Raw genomic sequence first — 13868 nt, forward strand, 5'->3', positions numbered from 1 at the left:
GAAAGAATTCCATAGTAAATTTATTTACCTTGAAGATCTTTTGCAATATATTTTAAAGAAAACATGACTAGCATAATGTTTAATTAAAACATTACATATCTTTGGTAAATATATCTAGCTTATATGAAAAGTCATGTAATTCGCGAATACTTTTGATTCTTGTGATGATTTCACTGAAAATAAATCTGGAATGTTAAATTTAAAAGCTTACTGGTAGATACTGATAAAAATGTACGAAGTGAAAACACCGTGAACCGAACGCTCACTGCATCGTCATCATACTCTTGGACAAATGATAGCTTGATTAATTTTCCTTGTTACAAGTACAAAGTGATCGTGTCAGAGCGATGCACCGTTATAACACTTTGCAAATTAAGCAGAAGCATTACTATCACCGGATAGGTTCTCCATTGGATTATTAGCCAACGGATCCAATTCTGCGAACAAGTCCAACCACGAGTTACCTTTTTGCTTTCCTGTCTTACTCTTTTTCTACGAAAATATCAGAATTGTCGCATTACTTTCACGAGACTTTCATTTTGTTGCTATTAGATTTTATCGTTACGATTACGAATCGTACTTACTTTGTCGTCCGTGTTGTTGGTTGTACTATTCTTCTGTCCCATACCTAGCGCCGCATCGCCGAGACTCTGTTTCAAAATATTTGGCGGTAGAAAAGTATCACTCGACATTCCTTCCCAGTCACTGTTATTGGCGCACTGCTTATCGTTCAGGATTTCGTCGAAGAGCACTGCGCTTTCGGAGGCCAACAGATTTAACGATTGCTGCTGCTGTTGAGCCTCTAACGACAAGGGAGATAAATTAGCCAGACTGAAGTTTGTATTGCACTCCCCGAATATATCCATCGCCAACTTCTGCTCCTCGGAACTTTTATCGAACTCAGAATGATTGTTTTCTCCGCTCTTCTTAACTAATTGTCCAGTGCCACCGCAGACATCTTTCTCCAGGATTAGATTTCCAAAGAATTCTTCGAGGCTTTTCTCATTTTCTGCGTCATTACTATCGTGCACAACGCCGTTCCTAGACGAATCTGTGATGGCGTCTAAACCTATCAGTATGTCCTTTGGTTCACCCTCTATGTCCAAGAGTTTCTCATCATGCTTATTTTTCTCTGATGCATTTTCTGAATTTGCAGTAGCCTCTTGAGCCTCTTCAACGTCATCATGATAGTCCATGTCGAAGAATGGTAATCTATAAAGAATATTATAAAAGAGGAAAATAATGATATGTGTATATTATCTTGATCTTGATTTCGTAACTTACTTGTCTTTCTCCTCTGGGTCGTCATCACCGCCAGTTTCTTGTGCCAATTTACTAGAGGTTTCAGCTAGTTCTCGTACAACTGTAAAGTCATAGTGCTGATAGCCTTTAAAGCTATTCGCTATTGCAGAGTACGCTTGTGCGGATTTTTTGGTAAAATTCAGGAGAGTCGTCTGGTATAAAACTAAGGCATGACTAAACATGTTACACCTTGCTGCTGCTAATAAATCAACCTTCTGGAGACAATCGAGAGCCAGATTGTCAAAAGCCATTTTGCCCCTAAAATGTAATAAATTTATGTTATCTGTACAATATATCCCATATATTAAAATGTAACTAAATTAAATTTCTTGCACATTACATAAATGAAACCTACTGTCTGACACGTGTTTGAACTTTTCTAAATCTTTCCAATTGTTTGGACGTATCTGGATCTAATTCTTGTGAAATATTTTTCATCCATGACAGAGCAGCTCGGTATTCTGTACGAGCTTTTTCCATCGCCTGTACATTTTGTAACGTGTCTTCAATAGCTCTCTGCCTAAATGTTTCCACCTCTTGATATAAGCGACCTAAGGGTGCTCTCAATGCAAGTCTTTGTTGACCAGAGTATGATAAAGACTTGCCAACTGCTGACATCATTTTGCCAGCACGGGTTTTGTCCTGTTTACCAGCATCTTTCAAAAAACGTCCCATAGCATTTTCTTCCTGAGCTAAATCTATATATGTGGAACATTTAAATTAATATATTATTATAAATATTAATCAAAGCTATCTTAAAGGCAAATTGTTATAATACTAATATTAATGATTGTTATTTTATGTTACGACATACTGCATAATCTTTCTTGGTATCTGTCGATAACTCTCTGTAAGTATGAACAGGACTCTTGGATACTACGGAACAATTCTAACTTCGCATCCAGCTCAGCGTCCGAAGCAATTATACATTCATCTTCCTTTTTTCCCAACTTCCGGGACAAAGCCTGCTTTGTCACCCAGAATTGATGTTGCATTTTTGTTATAGCCGAATCATCATGCATATTAGATTTCTGAACCCAACAATCAAAGGCATTTCCTGATATACCTGGTGCATTTCTGTTACTATATATGGTATGAGAAAGGTTTCTTGTAAGTTTTATGTTAACCAAGACATATAGATATTATATTCAACAAAAGGTAACACAGATATGGCTCATTTTACACGAAGTCTATTAATGGAATGAAGAGATGTATAAACTACCGTATTGATTTGATATAGTTGATGATTTTGGAAACAGACCTTGCTTTACAAGGTTTAATATCGTCGTCACTCTTAAACGCAATATTTATTAGCAAGATAAGCGCAAGCCAAGCTTAATATTAATTTCAAGACATTGATATTTAAGTAAGGGAATACTTACTAAGCATTCATGACGGAAGACTTGCTGATAAATCGGAGCGCGAGTGAGTTAGTGTTTACAGTTGCAGAACATGGATTCGAAACTGTATCGCAACTCAACCTATCACATAGTGCACTTATATCGTTCTTTGCACGCCATGGATTAAATGTTTACTGCACAATTGATAAAATTGAAGCGGCCAATACCGTTACAACGATTGGATCATTCCTGAGATGACAGTTTACCTGACAAGAAAGCCACGAAGGCTAGACATGGGATGGGTGATAATCGACCTATAAATCGATATTCGATTCCTATTTTTGTCAAGAAGTCGATTATCTACTCGATGTCTCTCGATTCGATTAATTTCTATGCGTATAATTAATTGCAATGACCTCGAAGCCTGATTCGAAAATGTGATACAGGCGTTTTAAAGAGAAAACTTTAAATTTTTTATGTATTTGTTAACGAATCATATACTCGGCCACAGAACGGTAGCAACCGTTCTGTGATCGAATGTACATTATTTTGAAAATAAAGGTCTAATATACAGTTGAGTTCTATTTGTCAGTGAAAACGTTGATAGGTTGGAAGACCTGCATCCACTGTGAGATTGCATTGAAAAACCCTACTCGATAGGTAGAGTAGAATTGTATCGACCAATCATGATAAAGAAATCTTTTTCTCCTGATTGGTCGATTAAATGCTATCCGTCGAGTAGGGTTTTTGAACGCTGCCTGACATGCGCACTCAGTTATGAACGTTTCGCGACACAGCAGTACGAAGTACGAAAAGTCGTTCCGTATTTTCCGTGGTTTGGGTTAAAACGTGAGTTATCATCATCGGGAGCATCGCACGTAAGTTTCGTCGCACCGTAGAATCGTCAGATATCGTTAAATAGTCACGGAAAATAAACATCTTGCGGAATGAATCGTTGGAAGTTTCGGGTCAAAATCTGCGGTTATGGTAGTTATAATTCATATCACTACATTTTATCCTTTCAAACCGTTGAAAGAGAATTTTACGCGCGTATTATCGTCGAGGCTATCAAAAGTAAGAGTTTCGTTCGTATATTTTGATAAGATACCGTAAAATAATCTTTGGAAGTGAACATTTAGAAATGGACCGTTGGGAGTATCGAGTGAAGTTTGCGTGTTTAATACTTCGAGAATCGAAATTGCTTCGATGGACGGAAGCTGGTTTTCGGAGAACAGTTCCGTTACGTGTCACAATTTCGGCTGGACGAAGATGAATTTCGCGCGTGAATTATTGTGCCGCCGGGAGTGCCAAAAATAAATGTCGCTCGAATGTCGTGACAGAATATCGTTAAATAAGCGTCGAAAATAACGATTCGTCGGGAGTGTCGATCAACATGACGCGCGTTCGTTGCTTTATGGTAGCTGAAACTTTGATTCTTAAACCGTTACGCGTTACATTCTCGATGAGCCGAGAGTTTCGGACACGGATTTTCGCCGGAAATATCAAGTAAAATATTGTGCGTTCGTCATGTTATGGCAGTTCGGAGTTCACGCATTGCATCCTTTGACTCATCGAAGAAAATATTGGTAAATATTAGTGAAATAAGAATCGATGACATAGACAGCGGAGAGAAGGAGGGTGGAGGGGGGAGATGAAAAAGATAGGATGTGTTTGCAGTGCCAAATCGTACGCTCCATTTGCGAATTTACATTAAATGTGAGAAATACGGAATATATATATATAAATGCAAATATAAATAAAAAAAAAATATATATATATATTTAACTGTAAATGTTTGCTCTTTGATAATGCAGTTTCTTAAGTTTTTATCCACTTTTCTTACCTTTTTGCTATATATTTTTATAAAACTGAATTTTTAGTTACACACACATATGATTATTACAATTCATAATTATTCATAATTATTACTCCTGGGTGATAATATTACCGATATTATCGATCTTTACTTTGTGTCGTAATAGTATCGTGTATACGTCGTACGATGGCGCTGTTTAATACTTAACCTCTCTCTGTATTCGCGGCTTATTTCATCCGTGCTCAGCTGTTTGCGTTTCGCTTCATGTTTGTGCTTTCGGTGTCAGCGTACCTTTGAGATTTTCCATTACCGTTATTAACGTTTTCACCTAAACAATAGAACGATAACTCATGGATCTCAGCCAGTTAATTAATGAATTGGAAAGAACCGAATTAGAGGTGAGTCTCGAGCCGCGTCGGAATTGTTTATAGGTTATGCCGAGTGTCATTGATTTATTTGCTCGTTTTACGGTGATCGCGCTGATAATAGAGTACGTTTTAACTCGATAGGTTGTTCTAATGAGAAAAATATCAACTCATTACTTGTCTCTTTGTTACAGGTTCCAGATGAAGTTACGTGTGCACAACCATATGTGCAATTGTTGGCGACATATCTCTTCGAGAATGATCTGTGAGTAGAAAATCTTTTTATACTGCCGCATTGTTTACTCCTGTTTAAAGATGTACCCTCATCTTTTAAATTGATATTTAAATGAATTCTCTTATATGACTGTTCCAATGACAGTCTGTCATGCCAGGAAAAGCCACCGACTTATACCACAGACTTATATATATATATATGAATTAAAATTTTATAACTATATAATATGTATATAAATGATGTCTAAACTGCATGAGGATTTTTAACGTTGTAATATTTACACTTTGCTCTTTATATATTGTGCTTCATTGAGTTATAAGTATATTGCAACTTATTAAAGCATGACATATAAGGAGTAAAGTATGTGATATATTAATATATTGATATGATGAAATAAATATTGAAATGTATGCTATAAGTATATCAATGCAACTGTATATAATTTATTTAAATTGGTAATTCGAAATTGAGATTACATATTTCATATTATTGGTTATATATTATATCAAGACGATGTTGATTAAATCACTAATTATATTGACTCTACATTATCACCAATATATGAAACATATTTATCTTGAAGTTATATTAATAAAAGTTTTAATTTAATAAGTATGGAGTCTCGAGGCTACCCAATTTTATAAGAAAGAATTAATATTTACTTACATATCTTACTACTATGTCAAATATTGTGGATTTTTTAAATACATTCTGCTCGCTACTATATTTTTGGGAGGAGGATCTCAACTTCCGTTAGATTCTTGAATGACTACGTTATTTTTTTGGCCTCTACGCGTTGTGCTCATTTCTCTACAATCCTTTGCGGATTATACGACCCGAGGTTATTTTTGTTTTTCTCGATGCTAAAGACGTATTCCGGAGACAAACGCGCTTTGCGTCACACGTCGTATGACATTCCGTGAATATGAAGCCGCAAAATGATCTATTCGAGGCCAATCTTATTTTCGTTGGGTGCACTGCTCGCGGCGCCCGGGCGCGCCTGTTCTCTTCTTATCGATCGGTCTGTTTGAATGAAAACGACCGACGTCGCAGATGCAACGCGAAATACTTCTGGAAGCGAATTCCCCCCAACGTGAAGGCCGCGAACGAAGAACTCGGACGGATATGGTTGGTAGGACAGCGGATGTGGCAACGCGATTGGGCAGCGGTACACGTGGCTCTCAATGTGGAATGGAGTGAGGATGTCATGGACATTATGACAGCACTTAAAGGTAGGAGCGTGTCATGAACTATTTGTGTTTGGTAAAACGAATTAATAGAACGAGAAACTCAGCCACTTGAAAAAGAATGATAATTAGGCGAAATCGGTTGTTACATTTGTTATCTAATATTTCGAATAATTCAATTTTTCCTGGTGTCATAACTATTGTAATCTTTGGTCATTACACATATAATTTATTCAGCATCAGAGGTTTTTTATTTTTATACCTTGTACTATTGCGCACACAAAACATATATATACTACACTCTGCCTTTTATATTAGTCGTGATAAATTAACCTCCTCGTTTAGAGCTCTATTTAGAGGCGTTTTATACTCGGAGAAATTAACTCGTCTAAACTATTTGTTATCGCGATTAACGGCAATCGTGGCTTGTATATTAAGTCCATCGTCTGGCTCTAAAATTATCGCGATTACAACACTGGCCGATAATCGATTATTCAAGTGGAATCTATAAGCAATGAAGTTCCTTGCTCGGAACTTATTTCGTTAAGCAAGAGGATACCTTCGCGCCTCGAGATAACGGAGCCCCTGTTTTGTCCGCAATTTTTGTAGACAAGGTACGAGAACGGATGATGAAGCTGATATCGAAGGCATATTCCTCGCTGGATTTGACGGTCTTGGCATCGGTGACCGGGCTCTCGTTGGACGAGGCGCGACGGACCGCGATTGACAGGGGTTGGAGCATCGATGGCGTTATGGTGCAACCGCGCAAGCCTGACGAGGATGAGTGCAATCTGTCGAATGAGGTCTGCCTGACTGAGGACCAGCTGCAGAAGCTCACACAATTCGTGTCCTTCCTAGAGAATTGAGGACTCTCCCCCCGATCCCGACGGGTAAAAAACACGTGTCGAAAAATCTCAGCGCCGTCTTTAACCGTTTGTACATACGCGCAAGTAATCCTATTATATAAAGAAGGAAGTGCGCGCCAAAAGTAGCATCATCCGTGCCCCGGTTGTAAAATAAGTATACCCGGCGAGAAGAAGAGAGAGAGAGAGAGAGAGACCGAGGGAAGTGGGGAAGAGAGATGGATAGAGAAAGCTACCTACGCGATTTGTCCGTTCGATCGGAAGGATAATTCAATGAAGCTTCTCGCAAGCGTGGAGTCAACAACTATATTAATCGATAATCAGCTGTGCGTGCGAGCGGGCGGACTGGCATTTGCAGAGCGGGATCCACCGTGAGGAACTCTTCTTTTCCTCCCCTCCCCCGACTCAACCCCTGCGCGGTTGCCTACCCGATGTGGATTCCCTGAAAATACTCGCCGTTAGCAACCGTTCGCATCGTTGTAATTATCAAAGTGGATCGCCGCAGTTAGAATCGTGCAGGTAGTCGTTAACGTTCTATAGTGCGACGAACGTGCCTCTCCGGCGCGCGCGACACGTGCGCGACGTGCTAACAATCCTCACGCGTGATTCTCGCGTGAATCGATCGACGGAAAGTACAGGTGAGGAAGAAACTGTCTTGTTCAAAGCGGCGTTCGATTTTGATAAAGTGTGTTATAATAACAAGCAAGTGAGTGTGTATTTGTTCCCCCTCTGTGTTCACCGACCACCATTGTCCTCACCGCAACACACATTCCCATTGACATCAGTCAAATACGCGTTCCCGAGAGCTGCTAATAGCGAAAGCACATTTTCGAGTGTAACACAAATTGATGAACGACCGCGAGCAACTTCCCTTCGATTTGCATTGTTGCCGAACAATCACTGTTGGAGAAAAAAAAAAGCGAAAAGTTAGAAAGAAAAAGGAACACGTCGAGCGGCCTATATTACGGGGTTTGTAGAGTCCACCTTCGCATTCACACTGATCGACATAGTGCGGATTCCCGATATCTCTCCCTTCTAGTCAGCACCGTGTGAGACGAAAATTCATCGATATTGGTGAGAACTCGCTCTGAATCAGCGAGATCGAGCGTTATTAAAATAACGACGGGAACCGCGATAATTTCGATTTCCACACGGACTCTCGCTGCGACGACGGTCGGCAAAGGCGAGCGTGTTTCCGCGGGAGCGTTCGCGCGTGAAAGCCCGGTCGGCGTGCGCGAAAAATCGCCGGGGAGATTCAGCGGGGTTACGTCACGCAAATCAAGTCCTCCCGGGCTCGGAAAAGTCCGCCGCGCGGACAGGTATGTGAGGTGTGCTCCGGGCACGCTCCGCGCGGCAATTCTCTATGAAATCGATTCCGGGCCGAGCGGCATTGTTATGTGCTGTGCCGCTGATCGCGTTACGCAATCCCGCGGGTATTCTCGGGGAGACCGGCGGGCAGGTAGCTCGCGGTCTCCCCCCGCAGCGCACCGCTACTCGGAGCCTTGCTCTTTTTTGGGCTCCGGCGCACTCGAGAAAGTTGTTGCACCAGTATTCGCCGGTCCTACACGCGTCGTTAGTACGTAGATCGCGTTGCTCTCGCACGCGCGTCGCTAATCTCGCACCTCGAGCCTATCACTCTGCAGAATGCTGAAAAGACGCCGTCTCGAAGTGACCGCGGGATTTCTTCCTACGCTATAGGGCAAGAGCGATATAATCGTCGAGATACGCGCGTTGCTTATTACATTTCTCTCTGACCGAATACTTCTCTGTGTACAATAATGATCATCATTCCCGACTTTTTCAAGAAACGAACAAAGGAACGTGTCATTCTACACTTAGAAAAAAAAACCGGTTGGATCGACGTTAGGTCGACGGTCACTCTTATTCAAAAAAAATATCTACACCGAACAAATTACGCGTTGGTGTAACGATACTTTGAGTTGATACAGTGACCAAATCGCAATCGTTGAATCAATTGATAACTCATTACAGCAGCTGTATAATTTCTTCAGTGGGCTAAAGGTTGTGCTTGAAAAAATTGTCTTCGTCTGAGCAACCTCGAGTCGAAATGTTAGTTTTACATTATGTTTTCAAAGAGTCTCCTTGAAAACATAATGTAAAACTAACTATGTTTTCAAAGGGTCTACATTGTGCTTCTTTGACGCTACAAATGGAAACTTATTTCCGTTTTCTTCACTTGAAAACTTAGTGTATCGAATGTAAAATTTCGGGATATTTCGTTGATTCTACCACTTTTTCTCCTCAATATAAGATAAATCTCGAGAGTTTGTCGACGACACGAAAGTGACTTGAAAACATTTCTGTAAACTCTGAAATGCCGCTTAATTAATAGATGATAAATTCTTATTCGCGTTGCGTCTATTTTTGAGTGAATATTATTTGGGCATTATTTTAACACGTATTACCTATAATCGCGAAGTTAAAATTAACGCCAAATATATATTGATCAAAAGGGATTGTAGGCGATGTTTGTAGCTCTTCACTGTCTTCTACGTAACGCACCTCCGCCAGATTCTCACACCTGTGGTCTTAACGCGGCGCTCTCCTCGGCGCTTCGAGGAGCGTCGACGAACGTGAGAATCGCCACGGAGATCTGCCGCGTTTCCTCGCGAACGATTGTTTCGATCTCCGTGCGCACGGTGCATTATTCGATCCGACCGGGTTCGCGGATATTTCGCGAGGAATATGCATGCTAACGAGAAGTCGAAACGCTCGTCTGCGCTGGATCGCGCTTCTATTATGCAGGATAGAACATGCATATCATGGCGTACCCTCCGGAGTCACGACGGTGAAAGCCTTTGTGCAACGTTGCTCTTTTTTTTCGCGGAATAGATTGAAATGTGTTTTTCTCATATAAATCTCATTACATTAAAATCAGTTTATACTCTAGTAACGCATGTCATTGGCGATATATTGGTATTTATTGGACGAATGTTGCTCAATATAAAGCCAGCCAGACAGCGAAACCAAGCAGAAGCAGATGTTGCGCAGTATCTGCCATCAATTTATTGACAACTTGCTAGCAGAAATATAATAGAATTTATTGGCAGAATATGATAACAGAACCCTCGAATGATAAGATCGAGTCGGATCCATATTCTAATCTGTCCGGCCGACTTTATATTGAGCAACATTCGCTCAATATATCCCAAGTGAATACCAAGATAACTAATGTTAGACCAATATATTGCGCGAGAAATCGTCTACTGCAACCGGTATAAAAACTGTTCTTTTCTTTCTTGCAAATATAATGCCACCTAAATATGTACTATTTTGTATCAATCAACAATTGTGATGTTACACTTGGTTATAATTCTCTCATGTCGAATAAACTTTCCATCGCCGTACAATTGTACTTCTATCCAAGTGTGTCGGCAACAACTCCTTTCTTTTTTGCGCGACTTGAACGGTCTTCACGAGTAGTATCGTGACGCCGACTCGTGAAACATCTCCACGGGCCTTCCGCGTCTCGGGATCGCGCGTGGTAGCCTCGATCCCCGCCCGTCGTCGTTTTCGCGACGTGCAGGAAGTCGTTAGAATCGCGATCCGCCCGGGCGGATCATCGCGCGCACTAATTTTCGCGCGCGTTAATTCCGACGTGGGAATGCTCGCGCAGAAAAGCGCGACCAACCTGTCGAAGAACGCGGCGGAGGAGAAGGAAGGCGTGTTCCCACGCGCTCGTACAAGCGTGCCGGCCTATCCTAGACGCGCCGTTCCGTATCGGGAACGCGCGATCGGCGCAATAATCGGTATCGAAAAAGGCGCTCGGGATCAGCGGGGGGTTGCAAAGCGCGGCCCAGGATGTGGCCCCGGACGGCCCGATGACGGGGCCCGACCCCGGGCTTGTACCTCGTACGCGCGGTTTCCACGAGCTCCGCTCTCGCGCGCCGTTCGCTGAATAATGCAGATTCATCGTCGCTCTCCGGCCGGCCGATGATTGCATCGCGATATCGCGCCGATATTCTTTTTCGCCGTCGGGGGAGGGCGGTACGACGATCACGAGCGCTTCTTCGCGGGACGTAGCCGCTTCGTGGATGCGCCTCGCTCGCGTATTGTCGAACACGGTGTTTCGCGGCGCTATCGGTCTTCGTTAACCTTTCGGTGAAACCTGGCTCGCCGGGTCCAGGGGAATTTGTCTTGGCCGGGTCCGCCGATTCAGTTGCATCCTCGATTTAGCGGGCTAACGAGGGAAGTGATTGCCCTCTTGGCACTTTGGAAGTCAGACCGGTTACTTTGCCGCGCGTCCAAATTCGGCTGTCTCGGGGAAGGAAATCATTTTTCGACACAGTTCTCGGTGAAAATTTACTATATTTTTAACTATATATAAGTATCAATGATAATAACCTTATATACGAGTATATTTCTACTATTATTCCAACTATTATTCTTCTGGTTAAAACCAGAAAAAAGGATATGATTGAGACCGAGAATAACTATAATTTCTTTCAGTGTTGAAGTGGACGTAGTTGACGTATATAGTGAAGCGTAATCGATATATAATCATATATCGAATAATAATTGAAATTTAGCGTGCGACACGTAACATGTTGATGTAATACGATACACGAATTTGGATCGTATCGGGTTCCATAGCGCTTTAAAGATACTCGAGAATATCCGAGTCGAAATTTTAAATTTTATATTAAGTCTTCAAGTGGAGAAAACGCTTCCATTTGTGGCATCAAAGGAGCACAATAAGTGCTCTTTTAATGTTACAAATGGGAGTTGAGACCTCCAGAGTCTAAATTTTAATTCTACCGTAAGTCTTCAAGTAGAGAAAACGGCGATAACTTCCCATTTGCAGCATCGAAGGAGTATAACAAATGACCTTTGAAAATTTAATATAGGAAACTAAACTAGACTTAGGCCATGTTGTACCGACTCCTTATTTTAGCTTTAAGCGAGACTTAAAATTTTTAATTTCTCGTACCAAAGCAAAAGCGACATCTAAAGTATTTTAATTTACGCTTATTTCATAAAAATTCGTGCAAATTACAGCATTTTAGGTATTATTTTTGCTTCGGTGCGACAGATAAAAAATTTTAAGCTTCGCTTAAAGCCAGAATTACGTTGCTGCTACGGGGCTTTAATGCAGGACTAAAATTTCGATTCGGGTAAATAAGTGTCTGTCAGCTGCGGCTGTTAAAATACTACGCGATGACACAACATATACGTGTTTTCCTACGTGTTATAAAAGTGATTGCACAATTTGCAGAAACGCAGAAAGAGTTTTAAGGACCGTGATTACTTTGATATTTCGTGAAAGACGTGTGTATGGAATTAACGTAAACATCCAGCTTTTACACTGTATCCCTTCGCGAAGCGGAGAATGAAACTCCAACCTCGCGCCGGAGATTTACGGGAATGTAATTTATTCACCCTACGGCGAAGTAATCGAAGCGGCTATCAAGCGGTGAAAGAACACCGGTCCGGAGTCTCCATGATGAGCCGCCGCCGCGAATACAGACATTAACGGGTGGATCCTCTATCCGTTCGATCGTCCACCGTCGACAACTTCTATTTTGCGACGCGTAACGCTTTACCGTATCACAGTGTCTCGTTGCCGCTCGAGACATCTAAACGCATCCTTTCGATTTATCCTGAAAGTTACAAATACGACATCGTGATTAAAGGATTATAGAATCAAGTATTTCAAGTTTACACGTGAAAATTCACGATCTGCTGATAGAATCAAGCGCACAAAAGTTAACCTTCGAGCAAAGTTCATACGAGCCGACTCGTAGAGAAGTATTTTATAATATTTTTCGATTAGAAGCATAAAGCATTTTTTATTCTCACAATAAGTTAGAAAATATTTAAAAGTAAACAAAATATATCGGAAAATATGTGAAATATCTGAATGATAACAAGCATTAAAATATGGATTCAAGCTTGTTAAGCGGGCGTGTCCCGGATTAACTCGAGCAGCACCCTCCGTTAACGGGATGTTGCGTAAGCCTCGCACGACGCGTAGCCCGCCAGTATCGGTACCCGATTTCAGGACTTTCAACGGAGGGCCTGGAGTCCGCACGACGCGACGCGGAGTATTAGCGAAGACAAGCGAGCATCAGTTTGCAACATTAAGCGCGAAGGTGAGAGGCGAGAGGGAAGAGCCGGGTTACACACCGGTTACCTCAGCTGACCTCCCCTCGTAAGAGTACGCGCCGGTGACTCGCGTCTTCTTTCCCGAGCGAGCGAGCGAGCTCGCGCGCGCGGCGGTGACCTTTGCGCGTCGCGGAAAACGCCGATGCTCTCCGCGCGCGAACGGAGCGAGCGAGCGGCACGAATCGAACGAACGCGACTAGTCGATTTCGTAAGTCCCCTCGCGCGCACGGCGACGGTGGTGGCGGCGGCGACGGCGGAAGAGCCGTCGGGGTGAGACGTCGAGGACGAGGAAAGCGGATGATGATACTGATGATGATAATGATGATGAAGAAAAAGAAGAAGCGGGAGACCAGCGAAGAGCGAGACGAGGATTTCCTTTCGCCGATTTTCCTCTTCGTTCTCCTCCACCTCCTTTCTCCTCCTCTTCTCGGGTTCCCCGTGACCTCTCGGGTGCCGGATCGAGTTAGGGGTGTGGACGGTTTCGTGGGGGGGGGGGGGGGCATTTTCGAGGTTTAAAGGCGATAGCGCTCGGCAACGGCGCGAGTTCGTTTTATACGTGTAAGGAGAAAAGGGCGCCCGGGTTTCAGAGTGACCTTTTCTTCTTGATACCACTACTAGGGTATTTTTATCGCGC

The 13868-nt window shown here is 42.3% G+C and overlaps 2 protein-coding genes across 4 annotated transcripts; one reads left to right on the plus strand and one right to left on the minus strand.

Annotated features, from left to right (window-relative positions):
- Window positions 1-34: 34 nt before the first annotated feature.
- LOC106750418 (islet cell autoantigen 1) lies at window positions 35-2953 on the minus strand. Of its 2 annotated transcripts, XM_014630746.1 has the most exons (6): window positions 2685-2953; window positions 2117-2385; window positions 1658-2000; window positions 1285-1560; window positions 585-1212; window positions 35-492 (listed from the first exon to the last, which is right to left on the minus strand). In XM_014630746.1, exons 1-6 carry the CDS (start codon window positions 2693-2695, stop codon window positions 373-375), a joined length of 1647 nt encoding a protein of 548 aa, XP_014486232.1. In that variant the 5' UTR covers window positions 2696-2953; the 3' UTR covers window positions 35-372. The 2 variants fall into 2 exon arrangements, with proteins under 2 accessions (XP_014486232.1, XP_014486233.1); XM_014630747.1 differs by lacking the exon at window positions 2117-2385 and having other exon boundaries at window positions 2685-2952.
- A 1080-nt stretch (window positions 2954-4033) lies between these two features.
- LOC106750464 (COP9 signalosome complex subunit 8) lies at window positions 4034-10479 on the plus strand. 2 transcript variants are annotated; one of them, XM_014630833.1, is made up of 4 exons: window positions 4034-4228; window positions 5018-5088; window positions 6112-6290; window positions 6855-10479. In XM_014630833.1, the coding sequence occupies exons 1-4, from the start codon at window positions 4175-4177 to the stop codon at window positions 7109-7111; spliced, it is 561 nt and encodes a 186-aa protein (XP_014486319.1). In that variant the 5' UTR covers window positions 4034-4174; the 3' UTR covers window positions 7112-10479. The 2 variants fall into 2 exon arrangements, with proteins under 2 accessions (XP_014486319.1, XP_014486320.1); XM_014630834.1 differs by lacking the exon at window positions 4034-4228 and adding an exon at window positions 4685-4856.
- The last annotated feature ends 3389 nt before the right edge of the window (window positions 10480-13868 follow it).

This window comes from Dinoponera quadriceps, unplaced genomic scaffold, assembly GCF_001313825.1.
Source record: "Dinoponera quadriceps isolate SergipeBrazil2010 unplaced genomic scaffold, ASM131382v1 scaffold5784, whole genome shotgun sequence".
In the NCBI taxonomy this organism is placed as follows: Eukaryota; Metazoa; Arthropoda; class Insecta; order Hymenoptera; family Formicidae; genus Dinoponera; species Dinoponera quadriceps.